This window comes from Phocoena phocoena, chromosome 20, assembly GCF_963924675.1.
Source record: "Phocoena phocoena chromosome 20, mPhoPho1.1, whole genome shotgun sequence".
NCBI classification, from domain to species: domain Eukaryota; kingdom Metazoa; phylum Chordata; class Mammalia; order Artiodactyla; family Phocoenidae; genus Phocoena; species Phocoena phocoena.
In genome coordinates this window covers 6,716,980-6,738,140 of record NC_089238.1, presented here as the reverse complement: position 1 = coordinate 6,738,140, position 21,161 = coordinate 6,716,980, and the positions used below count along the sequence as shown (strand labels likewise).

Below are 21,161 nucleotides of genomic sequence, written 5' to 3'. Positions count from 1 at the left end.
GCCTCAAATTCCCTAGGTCTGCTGATAAGGGTGTCCTTCTCCCTCCAGATGTGGGGAGGGCACCTTTCACTTGAGAGATTTATGTCCTGCTCTCAGGGAAGCAGAAAGGAGGGTCAGAGTGTCCTCTTGAGTTGGCCGTTTCTATTTATTTATTTATTTATTTATTTTTATTTATGGCTGTGCTGGGTCTTTGTTGCTGCGCATGGGCTTTCTCTAGTTGTGGGGAGCGGGGGCTACTCTTTGCTTTGGTGCGCGGGCTTCTCACTGCGGAGGCTTCTCTTGTTGCGGAGCACAGGCTCTAGGTGCGTGGGCTTCAGTAGTTGTGGCATGCGGGCTCAGTAGTTATGGCTCGCAGGCTGTACAGCACAGGCTCAGTAGTTGTGATGCACAGGCTTAGTTGCTCCATTTTTCCCGGAACAGGGCTCGAACCGGTGTCCCCTGCATTGGCAGGCAGATTCTTAACCACTGCACCACCAGGGAAGTCCTGGCAGTTTCCTGAGTAACTATAATGCAAAATAATCAACATGCCATTGAAGCACATTTTGAGATGGCCTGCTCTGGGCCCCAAACACACTTGCACACATACACAAGCTGACACATACCCATTTGGGTTATTCATTGTGAGTCCTGGGGTAAACTCTCCACCCTACTATTTCTCCCGGGAATGGTGGAGCTCTATATCCAGGCAACTGGACCTAGTTTTCAGGCCAAGGAGGCCCAGAGGCGATGACATCTCCCATGGAAGAGAAAGAATAGTGCTCCTGATGGGGTGACAGCTTGGTCCTCAGCACTGTGTCCATGCCATGTGGTCCTGAGTCTCCCAGAAATCCTACCAGTGGCTGGCCTCCCCACCCCCATTCTTTCTGGCCATCTATTGGAAAAGCAATGAATAGTCTACTTGATTTGAAAGAAGGGAAGTTTTCGGGGCCTGTTTTGCAATTCTGTAGAAATTGGAAAACTGACTCAGACCAAGACAAGGCAGAGCGATCGAGTCAGAGACAGAGATCCTGGTTTCCCTTCTCCTCAGAGCCTGCCCCCAAGGCCTGCTCTCCGTGGGGTCCAGGCTGGGCTGTAGACGACAGCGTAGCAAGTGCAAGAGGAGGGATGGGCACCTCGGTACCAGCTGGGACCATTTAGTTAAAAGTGATGTTGCCTCCAGGGACTTCCATGTTGGTCCAGTGGCTAAGACTCTGTACTCCCAGTGCAGGGGGCCCCGGTTTGATCCCTGGTCAGGGAGCTGGATCCCATATGCTTCAACTAGGAGTTCGCATCTTGCAACTAAAACCAAACCAAAACAAAACAAAAACGTCGCAAGGAAGATCGAAGATCCTGCGTGCCTCAGTTAAAAACAAAACAAAACAAAAACATGTCGCAACAAAGATCGAAGATCCGTGTACCACAACTAAGACCCCACACAGCCAAATAAAAAAAATGAATATTAAAAAAAAGAAGTGATGTTGCCTCCTGTTTGAGAGACAAGCAACAGGGAAGTAAAGTGAGAAACTGGTTGTAGATGAAGAGGAACTGAGGGTTTCCTCTGTGCATTTTCTGTGCTTTTCAGGCTGCATTTATCCCATTTCCTTTTTATGTATTTGTGATAAACTCAGCAATTTTCCCGGTCAGCAACTTCCCATCCTAGACAAGTTCTGGGCTCTTTGAGAGCTGACCACTGCAGGTCCACCAGAGGGCGCTCGAAAAGGCGAGCGCTGGTCCCCAGGATGGGCAGACCCAGGCAGGTGGGCACCGTCGCCCCCACTTAGGTAAACGGTGGCTTTCTGCACCACAGTCTGAGGAGGAGGAGGGAAACAGACTGTTCTGGGGATCCTCAAGACCACCCTGAAGTTTGATGATTCATTGGAAGGACTTAAAGAATTCAGAGAAACTGTTATGCTCAGGATTTGTTACAACAAAAGGACACAGATTACAATTTGCCAAGGAAGGAATTCCCTGGCCATCCAGTGGTTAGGACTCTGCACTCTCACTGCTGGGGCCCCGGCTTCCATCCCTGGTGGAGGAACAAAGATCCTGTAAGTCACGCTGCACGGCCAAAGAAAAAAAATTAGAATAGAATAGAATAGAATAAAATAAAATCTGCAAAGTTCACAGGACAGGGTCCAGGGGAGGCCAGGCACAAGGTTCTGGTGGTCTCTCCCAGTGGAGTCATGTGGACAGTGCTTAATTGTCCGAGTGCTATGGACTGAATCCCCCCATCCCCAGTTCCTATGTTGAAGCCCTAACCCCCTCAATGTGACTGTATTTGGAGATAGAAACAAGGGGGTAATTAAGGTTAAATGAGGTCATAAGGGTGGGACCCTTATGCAATAGGATTAGTGCCCTTATAGGAAGAGACACAGAGACACCAGAATTCTCTCTCTCTCCCTCTCTCTGTCTCTGACATGTGAGGGCACAGTGAGAAGGCAGCTATCTGCCAGCCAGGAAGCAGACCCTCCCCAAACTAACACCTGGATCTTGGACTTCTGGCCTCCAGAACTGTGAGAAAGTGTTGATACATTTCTGTTGTTTAAGCTGCCCAGTGTGTGGTATCTTATGGCAACTCAAAGCTGACCAATACACCCAGCAACGATGTGTGACAGCATTTGTGGAGTATAAACCTTGGTGTCCAGCGTTTTTACTGGGGGTCTGTCATGGGTTGAATTGTGTCCCTCCAAAAAAGATGTTCAAGACCTAACCCCCAGTACCTGTGAATGTGACCTTATTTGGAAACAGGGTCTTTGCAGGTGATCAAGTTAAGGTGAGGTCATTAGGGTGGGTCTAATCCGATATGACCAGTATTCTTATTAAAAAATAAAAAGGAAATGTGGACACCGAGACACACATGCCAAGGGCTTAGGATTCCCTCCCAGGAGCTGGGTAAAGCCCACGCCTCTCTTTGGATGAGGTTAATTCTTTACTACATGTGTTGCCAGTCACTTGAGAAGTTGGGTTAGATGCCAGCAGAGTGGTCCCAGATATGTGTCCTTCATTCCTATGTTGTCCCGACCCTCAGGAGAGGGACAGATGCTCATCAACCCAGCCCCTGGGCAGTGCTGACCACGCTCTCCTCTTAGGGCAGGTCTGAGTCTGGAAGCTTCTTACAAGTGCTGCCTAAATCTTTTGCAGGCCCCTGAGCAAAATGAAAATGTGAGGTCCCTTTGACAAAAAAAAAAAAGCAGGGAAAACCTTTTTCCTTTTTTCCATGGACTCTCTATCAGTCATGTTTTGTTTTTCTCTTAACATTAAAAAAAATTGTCTTAAAATACCCATAACATAAAATTTACCATTTTAACCATTTTAAAAATAGATTTATTATTTATTTATTTTTGGCTGCAATGGGTCTTAGTTGTGGCATGCAGGATCTTTCGTTGCAGTGCACGGGTTTCTCTCTCGTTGTGGCGTGGGCTCCAGAGCGCGTGGGTTCTGTAGTTGCAGCACTTGGGCTCTGTAGTTGCAGTGCACGAGTTTAGTTGCCCCATGGCACATGGGATCTTAGTTCCCCAACCAGGGATCGAACTGGCATCCCCTGCATCGCAAGATGGATTCTTAACCACTGGGCCAGCAGGGAAGTCCCTGTTCATAGTGTTTATATTTGCTAGTTAACGTCCAATCCCTTGGGCTTGACTGGGGGGATGGGCAGTGCAGACACTCACAGGCACCCACTCAACTCAGCACACTCCAGACCCTCTCTGTGCCCAAGTGGTGGGATGGGGGTGCGAGGGTGGGCCCAGAAGCTGTCTCCAGATCCAGGATGTCCCCGGATTGACCCTGTGTGATTCAAAGTTCCAATCCCCCTGGCATGCGCTCCTTATCCATTAGACTTCACTTAGAAAATGCAAACTCTAAGATAAAATTATTAGGAATTTCAAGATGGCAACCTCAGAGCATCAAACCCCAGGTGGGAAGCCCTTCTGAGCGTGAAGCCATGTGCAAATATTCCACTTCGTACTGTGGAGCTGGGATCCTTGTGTGGACACATACACGGCCCCAAGACAGGCAGGGAGGTGAGTAGACTTTGGAGAGCCTGGGTGGGGGCACTGGGTTTGGGGTCACGCAAAAGTGAGGCCGGATTTGTGAGGTCATACCCTCCACTGCCCGCAGCCCCTGCGTGCAGTAGATGTTTGCCTGGCAAATGAATGAATGAATGAATAAATGAATGAATGAATGAATCCCTGCCTCCAGCACCTCACCTGGAGCCTTTCCCCGCTTGTTTCCTGGGAGAGCCCCGCTCCCGGCACCGCCCTTCCCCTAGGCTGACCCAGGGTGGCTGCTTCCTGGGGTCAGGGTTTAGAGCAGCCCTGTATCCTCTCTCTGCTCTGATGCGTCCATCTATGAAAGGAGAAGTCAGAAGAGATGTCTTCCAGACATTTGCAGTTCCGAGCTTCCTCTTTTACTCATCTGTGGATGGTCACTGCCCCCTTCTCCCCCAGAAGCTTCCTGTTGGGGCTTCCTCCCCGGACAGACAGGCAGGTCCAGAAACTGGACAGTCCTGGAAACTCCTGGCCCCTTGGACATGGACAGGTTGCTGCTGCTGCTGCTGCCCCTGCTACGGGAGGGTGAGTGCGTGGATGGTGGGGAGAGCAGGGTCCCGGCCGGGACAGGGCTGGGGCTGGAGCTGCAGCTGAGCCTCTGTGTCCCCCCAGGGTCCCTGCAGCAGGATCCGTGGTACCAGCTGCAAGTGCAGGAATCGGTGACAGTGCAGGAGGGTTTGTGTGTCCTTGTGCCCTGCACCGTCTCCTATCCCTCGCTTGGCCGGACCGACTCTACACCCATTTATGGTGAATGGTTCCGGAAAGTGGATAGACCATCCCAAATGGACCTTCCCATGGCCACAAACAACCCAGGCAGGGGAGTAAAAAAGAAGAGAAAAATCCCATTCCACCTCCTTGGGGACCCTGGGGCGAACAACTGCTCCCTGGGCATCGCAGACGCCCGGAAGGGGGACAGTGGAAACTATTATTTTCAGCTGATGAGAAGTGATGTGAAACATAGTTACAAAAATAACCTGCTCATTGTGAACGTGACAGGTACGGAAGCGTCCCCAGGAACAGATAACAGGGATGGGGGGGAAGGACGGACCCCCCCTGTCCCTCCACCTCTAAGGGGGACACTGGCGCATGGTCACATCAGGGCTGGGCACACACAGGGGTCCCCTCTGCGGTCTGGCTTCTCCCTCTCTCCTCTCCAGCGCTGACACGGACCCCCGATATCTACATCAAGGAGCCCCTGGAGTCCGGCTCTAGCAGCCACGTGACGTGCTCCGTGCCAGGGGCCTGTGACCGGGCCACGCCGCCCACCATCTCCTGGACCGGGGCTGCCCTCCGCCCCCCGGGACTGGACTCGAAGGGGGCCTATAACTCCTCGGAGATCCTGCTCACCCCCGGCCCGCAGGACCACGGCACCAACCTCACCTGCCGGGTGACCTTCCGCAGGGCTGGCGTGAGCACGGAGAGGACCGTCATGCTCAACGTGTCCTGTGAGCGCGGAATCAGGATGGCGGGCTGCTCGCGGGGCGGGGAATCGGCACTGGTGACCCGGAGGCCAGGGGCTGGGAGGGTCTGCCGGAAGGATGTAGGCCCTATTCTGCTGTGCTTCCAGTTCTGTGCCTCCTGGGGGGTGAGGGGCACGGAAGGGTCAGCTCTGACTCTCTTCCTCACTGCGTCTCTCTGCCCTAGACGCCCCCCAGAACCTGACCATCAGCATCTCCCGAGGAAATGGCACAGGTAGGAAGGGAGGGCCGTGGGGATACAGCGGGGATGGGAGAGACGGGAGAGCCCCCATTCACTCCTAGACAGATTGTTTTTTATTTACTATTCATTTCGTGCGAAGACGATTTTTCAAACATATGCAAATTATGAGGAAACACCATAAAAGGAAGACCCGGGGTTTCCCTAGTGGCGCAGTGGTTGAGAGTCCGCCTGCCGATGCAGGGGACACGAGTTCGTGCCCCGATCTGGGAAGATCCCACATGCCGTGGAGCGGCTGGGCCCGTGAGCCATGGCCGCTGAGCCTGCGCGTCCGGAGCCTGTGCTCCGCAACGGGAGAGGCCACAGCAGTGAGAGGACCGTGTACCACAAAAAAAAAAAAAAAAAAGGAAGACCCGGGTGGTACTTACCACCCTGGGTAAGAACTAGAAGATCATCTCCACCTTTGGAGCACCCGATTTTAGCCCCTCCCTTCTGGGCTCGGAGAAAGCCACTACACTGAATTTTGTGTGATTCTTCTTTTTATTGATTTCATTTTACTTTATTTATTTAAAAAATATGTATTTCTTTATTTTTGGCTGCCTTGGGTCTTTGCTGCCGCACGCGGGCTTTCTCTAGTTGTGGCGAGAGGGGCCTGCTCTTCGTCTCGGTGCGCGGGCTTCTCTTGCTGCGGAGCACGGGCTCTAGGTGCGCGGGCTTCGGTAGTTGTGGCACGTGGGCTCAGTAATTGCGGCTGGCGTGCTCTAGAGCGCAGGCTTGCTAGTTGCGGCACATGGGCTTAGTTGCTCCGCGATACTTGGGATCTTCCCGGACCAGGGCTTGAACCCGTGTCCCCTGCATTGGCAGGCGGATTCTTAACCACTGTCCACATTAGGACATTCACAATGTGGTGCAACTACCCAGCTCAACCTAATTCCAAAACTTTCTCATCACCCAGAAAGAAAGCCCTGTACCTGTTAAGTACTCAAGTCCTCTTCTCCCCTCTCTCCAGCCCCAGGCAACTACTCATCTACTTTCTGTCTCTGTGAATTTGCTATGAATTCTGGACATTTACAGAAATGGAATTACACCATATGTGGACTTTTGTGTCTGGCTTCTTTCACTTAATGTGATGTTTTCAAGGTTCATCCACATTGTAGCATTGATCAGAACTTCCCTCCTTTTTTACGGCTGAATAATATTCCACTGTGTGGATGGACCACCATCTGTTTCTCCATCCATCTGCTGATGGGCATTTGGGTTGTTTCTACCTTGTGGCCGTTGTGAATGGTGCTTCTCTGAACATTCCTGGACAAGTAACTGTTTGAGTCCCTGATGTCGATTCTTTTGAGTCTGTACCTGGGAGTGGATTTTCTGTGGCAGAGCTGCCTTGACTTTGGTGTGGCAACATCTCATGATCTTGACCTTCACCCGCAGTGCTTGGAGCTGTAATGACCATGTCTCCTTGTCGACAGACCATTCCACTGCGGAACTTAGTTTTCCATTCCATTTTTGTTTTTCTCTTTTCCATTCTACTTTTTTTTTTTTTTTAGCGGTATGCGGGCCTCTCACTGTTGTGGCCTCTCCCGTTGCAGAGCACAGGCTCTGGACGCGCAGGCTCAGCGGCCATGGCCCACGGGCCCAGCCGCTCCACGGCATGTGGGATCTTCCCGGACCAGGGCGCGGACCCATGTCCCCTGCATCGGCAGGCGGACTCTCGACCACTGTGCCACCAGGGAAGCCCTATCCATTCTACTTTTGACAAGCGTTTGAGTTCACTGATTTTAGTTTTCCTGGGAATGTCCCTTCAAACATTCCCCATTCCCTGGGCGAACAGAATAGCCTTTCTTTTGGGCAATACTTCTAAAGCTTGATTGAGCACACACATTTCTCAACGACCCTGTGACAATGAAGATTCTTACTCTGGAGGCCCAGCGAGGCCTGCAAATCTGCATTTCTAACCAGCTCCTGAAGGGTGCTGATCTACTGGGTCACAGTCCCTACTCTGAGTTATGAGATTATAAGTTTTAGGGCCAGGAGCATAATTGTGGAGCCTCAGGGATGTATATATATATATTATTTTTTAATTAATTAATTTATTTGGCTGTGCTGGGTCTTAGCTGCGGCATGCAGGATTTTTTTTTTTTTTTTTTAGTCGTGGCACGCCGGCTCTAGTTCCCTGACCACGGCTCGAATCTGGGTCCCCTGCCTTGGGAGCACGGAGTCTTAACCTCTGGACCACCAGGGAGGTCCCTCAGGGATGTCTATTATCGATGCCACTAGATGAGGCTATGACAGAATAGCTCTGGAATGGCCACACGAGAAACTGGCAATGAATGTTGCCTGGGACAAGAGGAATTTGTCACTTGGGGAGTCAGTGTGGGAGGGACTTCATTCTGGACACCCCTTCCTTCCTCTGTGAATTTTAGAATGCGAGATGTGAACGCCCTATTTACTGAGATAACCAGGGCAAAGGAGGTGAGGAGGTAGAGACCAGGTCCTGAAGCGCCTTGAAGGATCTGGGACTTGAATTTTGGATACTTGAACGGCTAATGGTGAGCAGTTCAGGAAGGAAGGAGAGAAACGTGGATGAGGGCAAATGCCTCAGAGAAGTTAAGGGGCAACCCGTGTCCATCCACAGATGGACAGATGAACAAAACATGGCCTATTCAGACAATGGATGAGATTCAGCCACGAAAAGGAATGAGGCACTGACACACGTAGATGAACCTTGGAAACATGCTGAGGGGAAGAAGCTGGATATTTACACGCCATGGCCGGAAGAGACAGATCCACAGAGACAGAAATTAGTGGTTGCGTAGGGCTGGGGTGATGGGAGGATTGCGGGTGGTGGCTAAGGGGTGCAGAGTATTGTGGGGGGTCATGAAAATGTTCTAAAATTGATTGCGGTGATAGTTATCGCATGACTTTTAGGTGGTATGTAAATGGAGTTGCATGGTATGTGAATTATATCTCAATAAAGCTGCTTAAAAAACTACTTGTGGGATTCCTTCCCAACTTAAAAAAAAAAAAAAAGTAGAAAGGAGACATAGAAACAGGGCTTCATAGCCTGGGCTCAGCTCTCTCTTTCTCTCTGTCTGTCTCTCTCTGTCTCTGTCTTTGTCTCTGTCTCTCTCTCTCTCCAGAGCTGAAATACCTGGGGAACGGCTCATCTCTTCCTGTCCTGGAAGGAGAATCTCTGCGCCTGGCCTGTGTCACCGACAGCAACCCCCCAGCCACACTGAGCTGGTCCTGGGGGAGCCGGACCCTGAGCCCCTCACATCCCTCGAACCCTGGGGTCCTGCAGGTGCCCCGGGTGGTGTCGGGCCATGAAGGCGAATTCACCTGCCTAGCTCAGCATCCTCAGGGCTCCCTGCGGACCTCCGTGCGTCTCTCCGTGCAGAGTGAGCTGGGAGGAGGGAGAACACCCAGGGAGAGGACACTCAGGTCCAGGGGCGGGGAGGGGCACGCTGACACTTCTCGTTCCCCACAGACGCCCCGCAGCTGCTGGGACCCTCCTGCTCCCAGGAGGATGAGGGTCTGCACTGCGACTGTTCCTCCCGAGCCCAGCCGGCCCCCTCCCTGCGCTGGCGGCTGGGGGAGGGGCTGCTGGAGGGGAATTTCAGCAACGCCTCCTTCAAGGTCACCTCCAGCTCGGCTGGGCCCTGGGCCAACAGCTCCCTGTGCCTCCGCGAGGGGCTCAGCTCCGGCCTCAGACTCGGCTGCGAGGCCCAGAACGTCCACGGGGCCCAGAGTGCCACTGTTCTGCTGCTGCCAGGTCAGGGGACCTGTTGAGGGCAGAGGCTTAGGGGGAAAGGAGTCTCCATCCTTTGAAGATGGAGCTTGTGGGGAGAGGGGCTAGGACGGGAGGGGATGAGAGACAGGGGTGGGAGCAGAGTTCTGTTCTTTGGCTGGTTGGGGGCTGCAGAAGAGGAGAGCTCAAATTCTGTGGGAGGAAGGGGCATGAGGGTCCTGGGGCTTGGAGGGGAGTCACCCTACACCCCGATCATCTGCAGGGAAGCCCAAGCTTGGAGGAGAATTCGTTCTGGGGGCCGTCGGAGGAGCTGGCATCGCTGGCCTGCTCAGTCTCTGTTCCTGCCTCATCTTCTTCACGTGAGTGTCATCTCTTGGGGGAGGGAGGCGAGTGCAGGGGGCGGGAAGGGGTCTGAGCCCTGGAATCCCAGGCAGCCCCCCCTGGAGGAATCTGGGTGGTGCAGGGCTTTGGAGAACTGGGCCTTGAGTCAGGGAATCAGAGCAGGGTCTGTCCCCACCCCTCCATCCCAGCTATCCATGAAGGGCGCCCGTTCTCATTATGAAGGTCAATAAGGTGAGGCGCACTCCTTACCCCCTGGCCTCGGTCAGCCCTTCTAGCCTATTTTTTTTTTTTTTTAATTTTTCTTATTTTTTGGCCACGCTGTGTGGCACTTGGGATCTTAGTTCCCCGACCAGGGATCGAACCCATGCCCCCTGCAGTGGAAGCTTGGAGTCTTAACCACTGGGCTGCCAGGGAAGTCCCAGCCCTTCTAGCCTCTTAAGCAGGGAGGACAGTAGTCGCCCTCCAAGCTCTGAGCCAGCTGGGCTGCTGAAAGGTCCTGGCTTCCCCTTTCAGAGTGAAGACCTTCAGGAAGGTCCCCGGTGAGAAGGATGCGCCCTCCCTGCTGGGTCCCACCTCCCAGGTGAGTGATGGGCGCTCTGCCCTCGGGATCCCATCTGGCTATCTCCCCAGCATGGCCACGGCTGCAGTCCTCTCGATGACTTAGACGCCCATCATGACCCACACAGGCTTTTCCTCTTGGACCCTATCAACACAGTCACACAGCCCAGCGACCTGAGAGTCACCCTTCCCTCTGCTCTCCGTCTCCTCTCTCAGAGCCAAGGACCACCCAGCCATCTTACTGACTATATTCAGTTCCACCTGGACCCTCCCTACCCCCACCTCCTCCTTTCTCTCTGGACTGCTGACCCACTTCCCCCCCCCCACTTCCTACCTCACCTCCTCAAGACAGGATGCCACAAGGCTCTCCCCAAAATAATTATTGTCTACTATCAAGTTTGGGGGTCCCCAAGACAAGCTCAATTTCAATAACTCACCAGGAGGACTCACAAAACTCACTGAAAGCTTTTATACTCATGGTTATATCACAGGACAAGGATAGAGATTAAAATCAGCTAAGGGAAAAGGCACATGGGGCAGAGTCCGGGGGAGGCCAGGCATGAGTCCCCAGTTGCCTCTTTCAAGTGGAATTGTGCAGAAGGTGCTCAACTCTCCCAGCAATGATGTGTGGTAACATGTATGGGCTATTGCCAGACAGGGAAGCACACCTGAGCCTTCACATCCAGAGTGTTTTTTCTTTTTTTTGGCCACACTGAGCAGCTTGTGGGATCTCAGTTCCCCGACCAGGCATCAAACTCATGTCCCTGCAGTGGAAATAAGGAGGCCTAACCACTGGACGGCCAAGAAATTCTCCCATACCCAGCATTTTTATTGGGAGTTGGTTACGTTGGCATGGCTGACTGCCCTCATGGCTTAACTTAGTGTCCAGTGTCTGCAGAGGTGTGATACTGTGTGACCCAAGGCCCCCACCATCTGTCACATGTTACACCATCTAGTGTGGGCCAAGACCCGGGTGAACAAAGACACTCTAATCAGTCAAGATATTTCAAGGGCTTAGAGGTTCCCTCCCAGGTGCTGGGGCAAAGGGTCACATTTTCTTTGGGCAAGGTTAACCCTTTCTGGCACAAGATCCTTTGATTTTAGGGTTCATAATGCAATTGGGTGATTGTGTTTGCCTGAACCTCTGAAATGCTGAGTGGTCCCTGAAGGGCCATCCAGGTCTGAGCAAATCCCTGTCCTCACACCATCCATCCCATTTTTGTCCCATCTTAATTTGCAATTATATAGTAATATAATTGACTACTGCTTTAACGCCTGCTCCCCGCCATCCCCCCACCCCCACCCCAGCAAGTTGCAGGAGGTCAGGAATGGTGTCTTCTTTGTTCCTCACTGAATATCCAGAGCCTGGCACCAGGGGAGCTTTTCCATAAGGCAGCACTGGAGTCAGAAAGATCTAGAATGAATCTTGGCCTTACCAATGACTAAACGTGTGATTTGGGGATATTTACTTAGCTTCGATTTCTCCACCGATAAATGGGGATAATGGTGTCTCCCAAGTAGATTGTTGTGAGGAATCCAGGAGACTGGCAACTAATTACTAAGGGCCAGGCATTATTACTCTCAGGCATTTGTTGAATGAATGAATGAATGAATGAATGAATGGGGGCCTCAGCCAATGTCTGGAATGAATAGATGAAAGACTGAATGTTCAGTTTTCAGGTTTACTTATGGACCCCACTTGCTCTCTTCCAGCCCTGTTATCCTGATATGACCCCCTTCTTCCCCTCCACTCAGGGTTACCAGCATGAGTGTCCTCCAGGCAGCCTCCGGGACCTCCCCCTACCAGTGGTGGCCGCCCCCACATCTGGGGTGGAACGTGAGCTCCATTACGCCTCCCTCAGTTTCTACATGCTGAGGCCCCGGGAGCCTCAGGACCAGGAGGCCGCCAGCACCACCGAATATGCTGAGATCAAGATCCATAAATGATGACCCCCAGCTCTGGAGACCTCCCCCCACCAGAGCTCCCCAAAGACTCTCAGCTGAGGCTGTCGATGGGCTGCATCTCATCCCTCCGCCCCACCTGCCCCTCCCCCTCCCCCTCCCCTCCACAGGGACCCACCCCTGGGGCACTTCCTCCTCCCAACACATTGCATACTGGCCTCTCTCTGAGCCTGCTTCCTGGAAAGTCAATTTGTGTGTTTTCTCAGACAAAAAAAATCATTCACGGGCTTCCCTGGTGGCGCAGTGGTTAAGAATCCGCCTGCCAATGCAGAGGACACGGGTTCGAGCCCTGGTCTGGGAAGATCCCACATGCCGCAGAGCAACCAGCCCCGTGGGTCACAATTACTGAGCCTGCGCGTCTGGAGCCTGTGCTCCGCAATGGGAGAGGCCATGATAGTGAGAGGCCCGCGCACTGCGATGAGGAGTGGCCCCCACTTGCCGCAATTAGGGAAAGCCCTCGCAGAGAAACGAAGAGCCAACACAGCCAAAAATAAATAAAAAAAAAAAAAAAAAAAAAAAATCATTCACTGATTATCTGAAATCAATGATTCAAGGGTACCTCTTGAATTTTGTGTCCTTGATATTTTGGTTCTCCTTAAGTTTCTGGCTTTGCAGAATCTGCTTATAAAATTCCTTGCACTTCCAGTCTGTGTCCATTTACATTGTAATATAGTTTTTAACGGGGGTCACATCCAACTGATTTTGTTCTTTTTTCCATTGAGTGTCCATTTAATTTTTTCCATTGTTTCCATTCATGAGGAAACATGCCCAACAAGAGCATTATGGGCCAAGATAGGGAATGTGTTTTGGGCATAAAGTTAATAACTTCATGCTGATGACTGTCCTTCAGATTGGAGGTGCTGAAGCATGTAATTCCATCTTTCATAGCAGATTTTGCTTTGCCATTTTTCAGGATCACGTTGCATCTCTTGATCAATGACCTTTAAAAATGGTGTCTACCGACAAAACAAGAGCATGGTTGCCACTTTTTACCCCCTTCCTCAACATGACACAAGATGGTTCCATGTGCTCTCATGCTGGCAGAGTATTTGGTAACATCTGTGTAAGAGAATCACATTCTCCAAGGGATGAAGTCTTTTTGAAAATACCGTCATGGGAATGCCACAGTAATTATCCACTTCAAGTCAGAATTTCTTCTCACAGACGTTGAAAACAAACAGATGGTTACCAAAGAGGAAAGGAGGCAGGGAGGGATAAATTAGGAGTTTGGGATTAACAGATACACACTACTATATATAAAAGAGATAAACAACAAGGACCTACTGCATAGCTCAGGGAACCATATTCATTATCTTGTAATAACTAATAAGGGAAAAAAATCTGAAAAAGAATCTATATGTATATATGTATAACTGAATTACTTTGCTGTATACCTGAAACTAACACAACATTGTAAATCAACTATACTTCAAATTAAAAAAAAGAATTTCTTTTCCTGTTCTAAGTCATGTCTCTTTTAAGAATAGCCTTGACACTTAAAGAAATTTTCCATCAATTCTTTAAACAACAGAGCACTTAACATTGTTTTCTGTTCTTTTTATATATTTATTTTTGGCTGCCTTGGGTCTTGGTTGCTGCGTGCGGGCTTTCTCTAGTTGCAGTGAGCGGGGGCTACTCTTCATTGCGGTGCAACAGCTTCTCATTGCGGTGGCTTCTCCTGTTGTGGAGCATGGGCGCTAGACATGCAGGCTTCAGTAGTTGTGGCACGTGGGCTCAGTAGTTTTGGTTTGCATGCTCTAGAGCGCAGGCTCAGTAGTTGTGGTGCACGGGCTTAGTTGCTCCACGGCATGTGAGATCTTCCTGGGCCAGGGTTCGAACCCGTGTCCCCTGCATTGGCAGGCGGATTCTTAACCGCTGCGCCACCAGGGAAGCCCTCTGTTCTTTTAATTTGCATAATTCTATGGCTAAACAAACCCTGGAAATTATAAGTAAGCAATGAAACATGCTTCCCCCCATGGATCATTTTATTTTTATTTTTATTTTTATTTTGGCCGTGCCGTGTGGCTTGTGGGATCTTAGTTTCCCAACCAGGGATTGAACCCGCACTCTCAACAGTGAAAGCACCGATTCCTAACCACTGGACTGCCAGGGAATTCCCATGGATTATTATTATCTTCTTCTATAAATTTTATTTATTTATTATTTTTGGCTGCATTGGGTCTTTGTTGCTGCCCACAGGCTTTATTTAGTTGCGGCGAGCGGGGGCTACTCTTTGCTGTGGTGCGCGGGCTTCTCATTGCGGTGGCTTCTCTTGTTGCGGAGCATGGGCTCTAGGCGTGGGGGGCTTCAGTAGTTGCAGCGCGCGGGCTTAGTAGTCACTGCAACTAGAGAAAGCCCACCCAGCAACGAAGACCCAACGCAGCCAAAAATAAATAAAATAAATTAAAAAAATAAATACGTTAAAAAAATAAATACGTTTCACAACGTAGACGGGAAACATCTACATCTCACAACGTAGATGTGAAACATTTCACAAACACCCAACATAATTTGCATTTGTAGACTCTCCACCAAAGCAGTAAAAACTTCCCCATTAACTTCCAACTGGGTGTTAAAAATAAGACAACAGGCCCAAAATGGAGTTGCTTATGCTAAGCCCCACGTCACCAAACAGAGACTCCGTGTCAGTGTTGGCTCTTCCAGAAATGGCAACTTAAACCATCAATCAGGAATCATCTGATCAGAATTAGTTAAGCAATATGCCTGACAGACCCCTGCAGTCCCCTGAAGAAAAGCAAGTTTGCAATAAGCAACCTGCTTTTTTTGCCTAGTAGAACTTTCTTTTTTTTTTTGTGCGGTACGCGGGCCTCTCACTGTTGTGGCCTCTCCCTTTGCGGAGCACAGGCTCCGGACGCGCAGGTTCAGCGGCCATGGCTCACGGGCCCAGCCGCTCCGCAGCACGTGGGATCCTCTCAGACCAGGGCACGAACCTGCGTCCCCTGCATCGGCAGGCGGACTCTCAACCACTGCGCCACCAGGGAAGCCCAGCAGAACTTTCTTGTTCCTGCTTCCTTCTGCCTCTAAAAAGTCCTTCAACATCTGTTCTATCTGCTCGACAGGACGCTGCTCAGTTCTGGAATCACTGAACAGAGCCAATTAGATCTGTAAAAGGTACTCAGCTGAATTTTAACATCCACAAGGAAGTCTCTGCAAACATTTGCTATCGTTTCTGAGGTCTCATCCAGAAGGCATTTTACTTGCAATAGCCTGAGAAGCAATCCTTTTTCGTAAGAAAAATACTTCACAAGGGAAGGGAAGTGATTTGTCCTTCCCAGCTGCCTAGTGGGCGGCCCCTCTTGGAGATGAAACCCCACACCTTGTTAGGGAACCACTGACCGAAACTGCTCGCCTTTGCCAAGCACGATAATAACCACTTGCATGAGTTGTCTCATGACAGGAGGTCCTGATAAACAACATGGTGCTTGCAGGAGAATTCAGGAGGGGCCAAAACGAGGGAGGAGGCGCCAGTCGGTAATATGTCCTGCCAACCTCCCACAAATCCTCATGCTAGAATCCATCTTGGCGGAGAGATGCGTGCACCACCAGGAAGGACCCTGAGTCAGCCCAAATATGGGCACAAGCAAGATGCTTGGCCAGAAACAACCCGGAAACTGACCCCATCACCATAAACCTTGAGACTGCGAGCCACGTGGCAGAGCCCTTCTCCTGGCTTCCCTTACCCTGCTGCTCTCTGCTGGGGCGCCCCTTCCCAATAAAGTCTCTTGCTTTGTCAGCATGTGTGTCTCCTTAGACGATTCATTTCTGAGTGTTAGACCTCACTCTCGGGCCCTGGAAGGGGACCCCTTCTGGTAACAACTTGAGTTTACTGAAGGCTCAGAGGTGCCCTGCAGTAAAAATTATTTAAAAACGCACACCCCCAGCACCACAAATGTCTCACTAACCTTGAGCCAGGGTTTCATTTTGGGGCAGAGGTCGGGTAGAGGGGACAGAGAACAGGTTCCAGCCACTGTCGGCCACATGGTGGCCTGTGAGTCACTCCCACTCCCCTGGACCCTGTGATTCTCATCTAATGCCGATGACCACACCCTCCTCTTTCAGAGGTTGGGGGATGAGCTGCCAAAACCTGGGCTCTGGAGACAGATTAAAGCGGGCTCACTGACAGGGAGGGAAACTGCCCACATTCTCGCTGCTCTGCCAGGACGGACGTGGGACTCTCCCATTGTCTGAGCAGCGCTGGGTCTCGCTGCCTTTGCTCGCTCAGAGAGAAGGGTGGAGGACAGGGGCCTGCCGGACTTTGATGCTGGACTGGCCAAGTGCACTGAGGGCAGGATGACGGGACGGGCAGGTGTTGACTATGACCGTCCCTCTTGCCTGATCTGGGGCCCTGAAGGGTGGCTGACGTCCCTCTTCTTTTGTGGACTCATAAACAGAGGGGCTGTACGTAGGAGATTTTCTGATGGGTTTTCTCTCTCCTTAAGGACTACCTCCTTCTGGAAAGGATTATACACACTTCCTTTCAGCCAGGAAACGATCATCAGTCTGCTAATCTCCTTTCCTCTCCTGAGCAGGGAGAGAATCAGGGCGTCTCAGAGCAGTTTCTTCCCCCATCCGGCCTCTGATTCTCCCCATCTCAAAGCAGGGTGGATGGTGTAAGATATCCAAGGTCCAATTCGGGGAGGCGGCTTTATCCTCTCCTCCTCCTTAGCCTCTCCCAGTCTAATCACTTGCCACGTGCTGCCGGCCAGCCTGCCTTTGACATCTCTTCCCCAGGCCCTCCTTTCCTCTAACTACCCTCCCACAGCTTCCTCCCTGGTCCCTCTGAGTCCAGGCTCCCCCCAAAGGCGCCCTCCTGTCCCAAGGCCTCTCCCTCTCCATCACAGCCCGAGCTTTGTCTTCAGAGTGCCGATCACCACGCGAAGTCGTCTCCTTGAACAGCGTCTCCTCCCGCTTGACTGTAGGCTCCACTGGCTCAAGGACCTTGGCAGGTGTACTTGGTTCATCGGGACCCTCTGTGCAGCATGATGCATGTCATATAGCACGTGCTCAAGAAACGCCTGCTGAATATTTCTTGAGTGAAAGGAAGGGTGAATGTATGGAAGAGAAGAAGGGTAAGTGGATGGGAGAATGAGTAGTAAATGAATGGATGGATGAAAGGGTGAGTGGATGGAGGGATGGATGGACAAGTATATGGAGGGATGGATGGAGGGTTGGATGGAGGGATGGATGGATAGATAAGTGAAAGAATGGATGGATGAGTGTCTGCCTGAAAGTGTGAATAGATGTATGAAAGAGTAGATGGCTGGGTGAAAGCTTGAAGGGATGGGTGGGTGGGAGAAAAATAAAAAAATGAGCTAGGGCTTCCCTGGTGGCGCAGTGGTTGGGAGTCCGCCTGCCGATGCAGGCGACACGGGTTCGTGCCCCGGTCCGGGAAGATCCCACATGCCGCGGAGCGGCTGGGCCCGTGAGCCATGGCCGCTGAGCCTGCGCGTCCGGAGCCTGTGCGCCGCAACGGGAGAGGCCACAACAGTGAGAGGCCCGCGTACCGCAAAAAAAAAAACACGGGGAAAAAATGAGCTAAAGTTTTCCAAAAGGAACTTCTTTTGCAGTCACTCAACCCTCCAAGCTCCAAAGAAACAATTCATTGCTACAGCACAGTGGTGCCAATGGCCGCGTCCTTACTGAGAGGACCAGCCCAACCCCCATCTGTGAACTGGGGGTCTTCTCAGTCCAAAACGCCAGTGGCTGGTGGGAGACAACGGCTGAAGGGAGGGATGGTCAAAGGAGGGAGTTCACAGTATCTGAGCCTAACTTCCGGGTTCCCTGAGGCTGATCTAGACGGATGATCTAAAGAAGTGGCAGGAATGCACATTCGAGGGATCTTTCTAACAGCTTGTCTGTGATTCTATAGCAGTCCTTGAGTCACATATCTTCTTTTTTTTTTTTTCCATTTCAAACTGCAGGCTGAAAGTTCTAGAAGACGATAAAAATGGCTGTCAGTGTCATTCATTCAAAGAGCACCCTTTAAGCCCCTACTGTGTGATAGGGGCTTTCTACTTTCTAGGGATGCGAGATACCACCACGAACAAGAGGAACAAGAAGACTTTGCTGGGCTTACAATCTGGAGGAGAAGCGTGGAGACACGACAGATTAAACACGTTTCCCTCCAGAAGGCGACAAGGGGAGGCCTCGGGATCTGAGAGGCAGTGATGAGAAGGAGCCGGTCATGCACACCGAAGGGGAGAGGCTTCCCTGGTGGTGCAGTGGTTAAGAATCTGCCTGCCAGTGCAGGGGACACGGGTTCGAGCGCTGGTCTCGGAAGATCCCACATGCTGCGGAACAACTAAGCCCGTGCACCACAACTACTGAGCCTGCGCTCTACAGCCCGCAACACAACTACTGAGCCCGTGTGCCACAACTACTGAAGCCTGAGCTCTACAGCCCGCGTGCCACAACTGAGCCTGTGAGCCACAACTACTGAAGCCCGTGCGCCTAGAGCCCGTGCTCCGCAACAAGAGAAGCCACCGCAATGAGAAGCCCGCACACCGCAAGGAAGAGTAGTAGCCCCCGCTCACCGCAAGAGAAAGCCCGCGTACAGCAACGAAGACCCAACGCAGCCAAAAATAATATATAAATAAATTAATTAAAAAAGAAGGGGAAAATCGTCACAGACCATGCGAATGGTTAAGTGCAAAGGTCCTGAGGTAGGATTGAGCTTGGCCTGGCCTAGAATCTGAGGGGTGGTTGGGCGCTCGGGCCAAGGCAGAGGCGAGATGATCCTCAAGTTACTCCAAAGTCCCCAGGCTCCTTAAGGAGCATCTCTTCATTAAGTTCCTAACGAAGGGACAAACTTGGCAGTGAGTAAGTGGTCCCCAGAGAGTGAGCTGTAATGATCCTGAAAGGGGCTGTTCGGTCTTTAGCTTTTAAATTTCCATGGTACTGGGGGCGGGGGACAGGGAGGTACTGTAAGACAGGCCAGCACTGACGGGAAGGCTGGACTCACCCACTCGGTAAATATGGGTGGAATATTTATGAGCCAGGCCAGTGATGTGAGTGGGAAGCACAGAGATGCAGAAACAGACGTGACCCGGCCCTCCCGGAGCTCACCGCCAGCAGGTGACCAAACTCTCGGGGGTCCGGGCAGAGGCAGAGCCCTGAAGGAGAGGGCTAGAAGAGACTTAGCAGCCGCCTGCAGGGACAGGGCTGGGGGCAGAGAGGGGTGTGGGAGGACCCAGAGGTCTCTCAGGACAGCTGGGGGTTGGGGGGACAGAGACTGGGAGGGTGGCGAGCTGGGTAGAGGTCACGCCTTCACTTTTGGAGAGTGTCTGTGATTAAGGCAGGGAGCCTGCTAGGTCACTGAACAAACAAACAACCTGGCATTTCTGGAGCGCTCTGCACCCAGGCACTGTGTGAAGAGCCGGACACACATGTTACCTCGTGGTTTCAGCTCTGGGATGAGAGTAAGGGTTGCAGGGCTGAAGAAGCACCTGTCGTCAAGGTGCCAAGAGAAGAAGACCACACTGTGGGAGACAGGCTGCCACCCACAAGGATGCTCCTCAAGACGCACGCGGGCCTGCTTCCTCGGCCGTGGCGCTGCTGATAGCAGGGCGGCCTGTGTGTCGCACAACACGGAGCAGCATCCCCAGCCTCGACCCCTGAGATGCCAGCAGCACCTCTCCCCAGGCGTGAGCACCAAAAATGTCTCCAGACACTGCCAAATGGCCCCCGGGGGAACACTGCCTCTGTCTGAGAGCCGCTGAGTTGGACAGACACTGAGCTTTGAATCCAGACAGACATGTGAGAGAAATGACAACCCCACAGACAGGGGAGGGCCTTGGGGAAGCTGCTCCTCAGAACCCACCCGTGCTGCCTCACCAAAATGAACCGTCAAGTGAGCTGAGTTTATAATCTTGACCTTCCACAGATTCCCGTAAGCTCTCACTCAGTGCTAAGGGGCGTGTAAATGAGTGAGTACAGCCCCCGGGGAAGAGCAATCGCTTATCTCCTTCAAAAGAAATCCATCCTCAGGCCTGTGTGCACACGGGTGTTCAAGGTGTTTTGTCTGGAAAACAAAACCCTGGCAAAGCAAGCAAACACCCAGCCACTGGCGTTATAAAGAGCATCCTTCATCTCCACCATCGAAGAGCTGCAAGACTGTGGGGCAAGGAACCAAACAGTATGAATTGCCCTTCCTCATTATCCCAAGGAATGGCCATATGGGCTCAGTGGAACAACAATGAAAAAGGCAAAAGGACCAATACAGCCCCTTTTATAAAGATGTGGAATGTTTTGTCAATGTGTTCGTCCACGTGTTGTACTGTGTAGCCTTTCTAGTTCCTGGGCGTTAGCTCCCCTACTTCCCTATGTGTATGCTTACTGTAGTCAAACTTTAGAGTCATCGCGCACACACACACACACACACACACACACGAGCAAGGTGAGGCACTGGACACAGAGCCAGGGGTTTTGGTGGGGGACAGATGGGGTTTTTTGGGGGGTGACCCAAAGGAAAGCAGAGACTGCAGGTGGATGGGTAGAGGGATGGAGGGATGAGAAAAGGGACAGAGAAAGACAGAGAGACTGACCACATCTCGGTGCTAACTTCCAGGCCCCGAATCCAGTCACACCTAAAGCTTCCCCCTCGGAATATTCTAGTGACAAGGGCCAATCAATTGCCCTTTTCCTTAAAGCCAGTTTGAGTCGAGTTCCTGCTACTTGTGCTACTTGTGATGCCCGGGGTCTGGAAGGTTCAAGAATCCTGTGGAAAAAGGCAGCAGCTCACTGGGAAGTTGGCCCCTGGAGTATAAACATCAAATGGCATCGGTGGAAACAGCGGTGGGAGCTGGGGAGAGGGTTAAGCCTCACAAACTCTTCCCACTGGAACGCAC

General features: G+C 51.7%; 1 protein-coding gene across 1 annotated transcript; it reads left to right on the top strand.

The window, feature by feature from the left end:
* The first annotated feature begins 4,507 nt into the window (after positions 1–4,507).
* Positions 4,508–12,279, top strand: SIGLEC11 (sialic acid binding Ig like lectin 11). Its single transcript, XM_065898267.1, has 9 exons — positions 4,508–4,550; positions 4,638–5,021; positions 5,183–5,470; positions 5,670–5,717; positions 8,825–9,082; positions 9,172–9,456; positions 9,695–9,791; positions 10,288–10,354; positions 12,088–12,279. Exons 1-9 carry the CDS (start codon positions 4,508–4,510, stop codon positions 12,277–12,279), a joined length of 1,662 nt encoding a protein of 553 aa, XP_065754339.1.
* Positions 12,280–21,161: the final 8,882 nt, after the last annotated feature.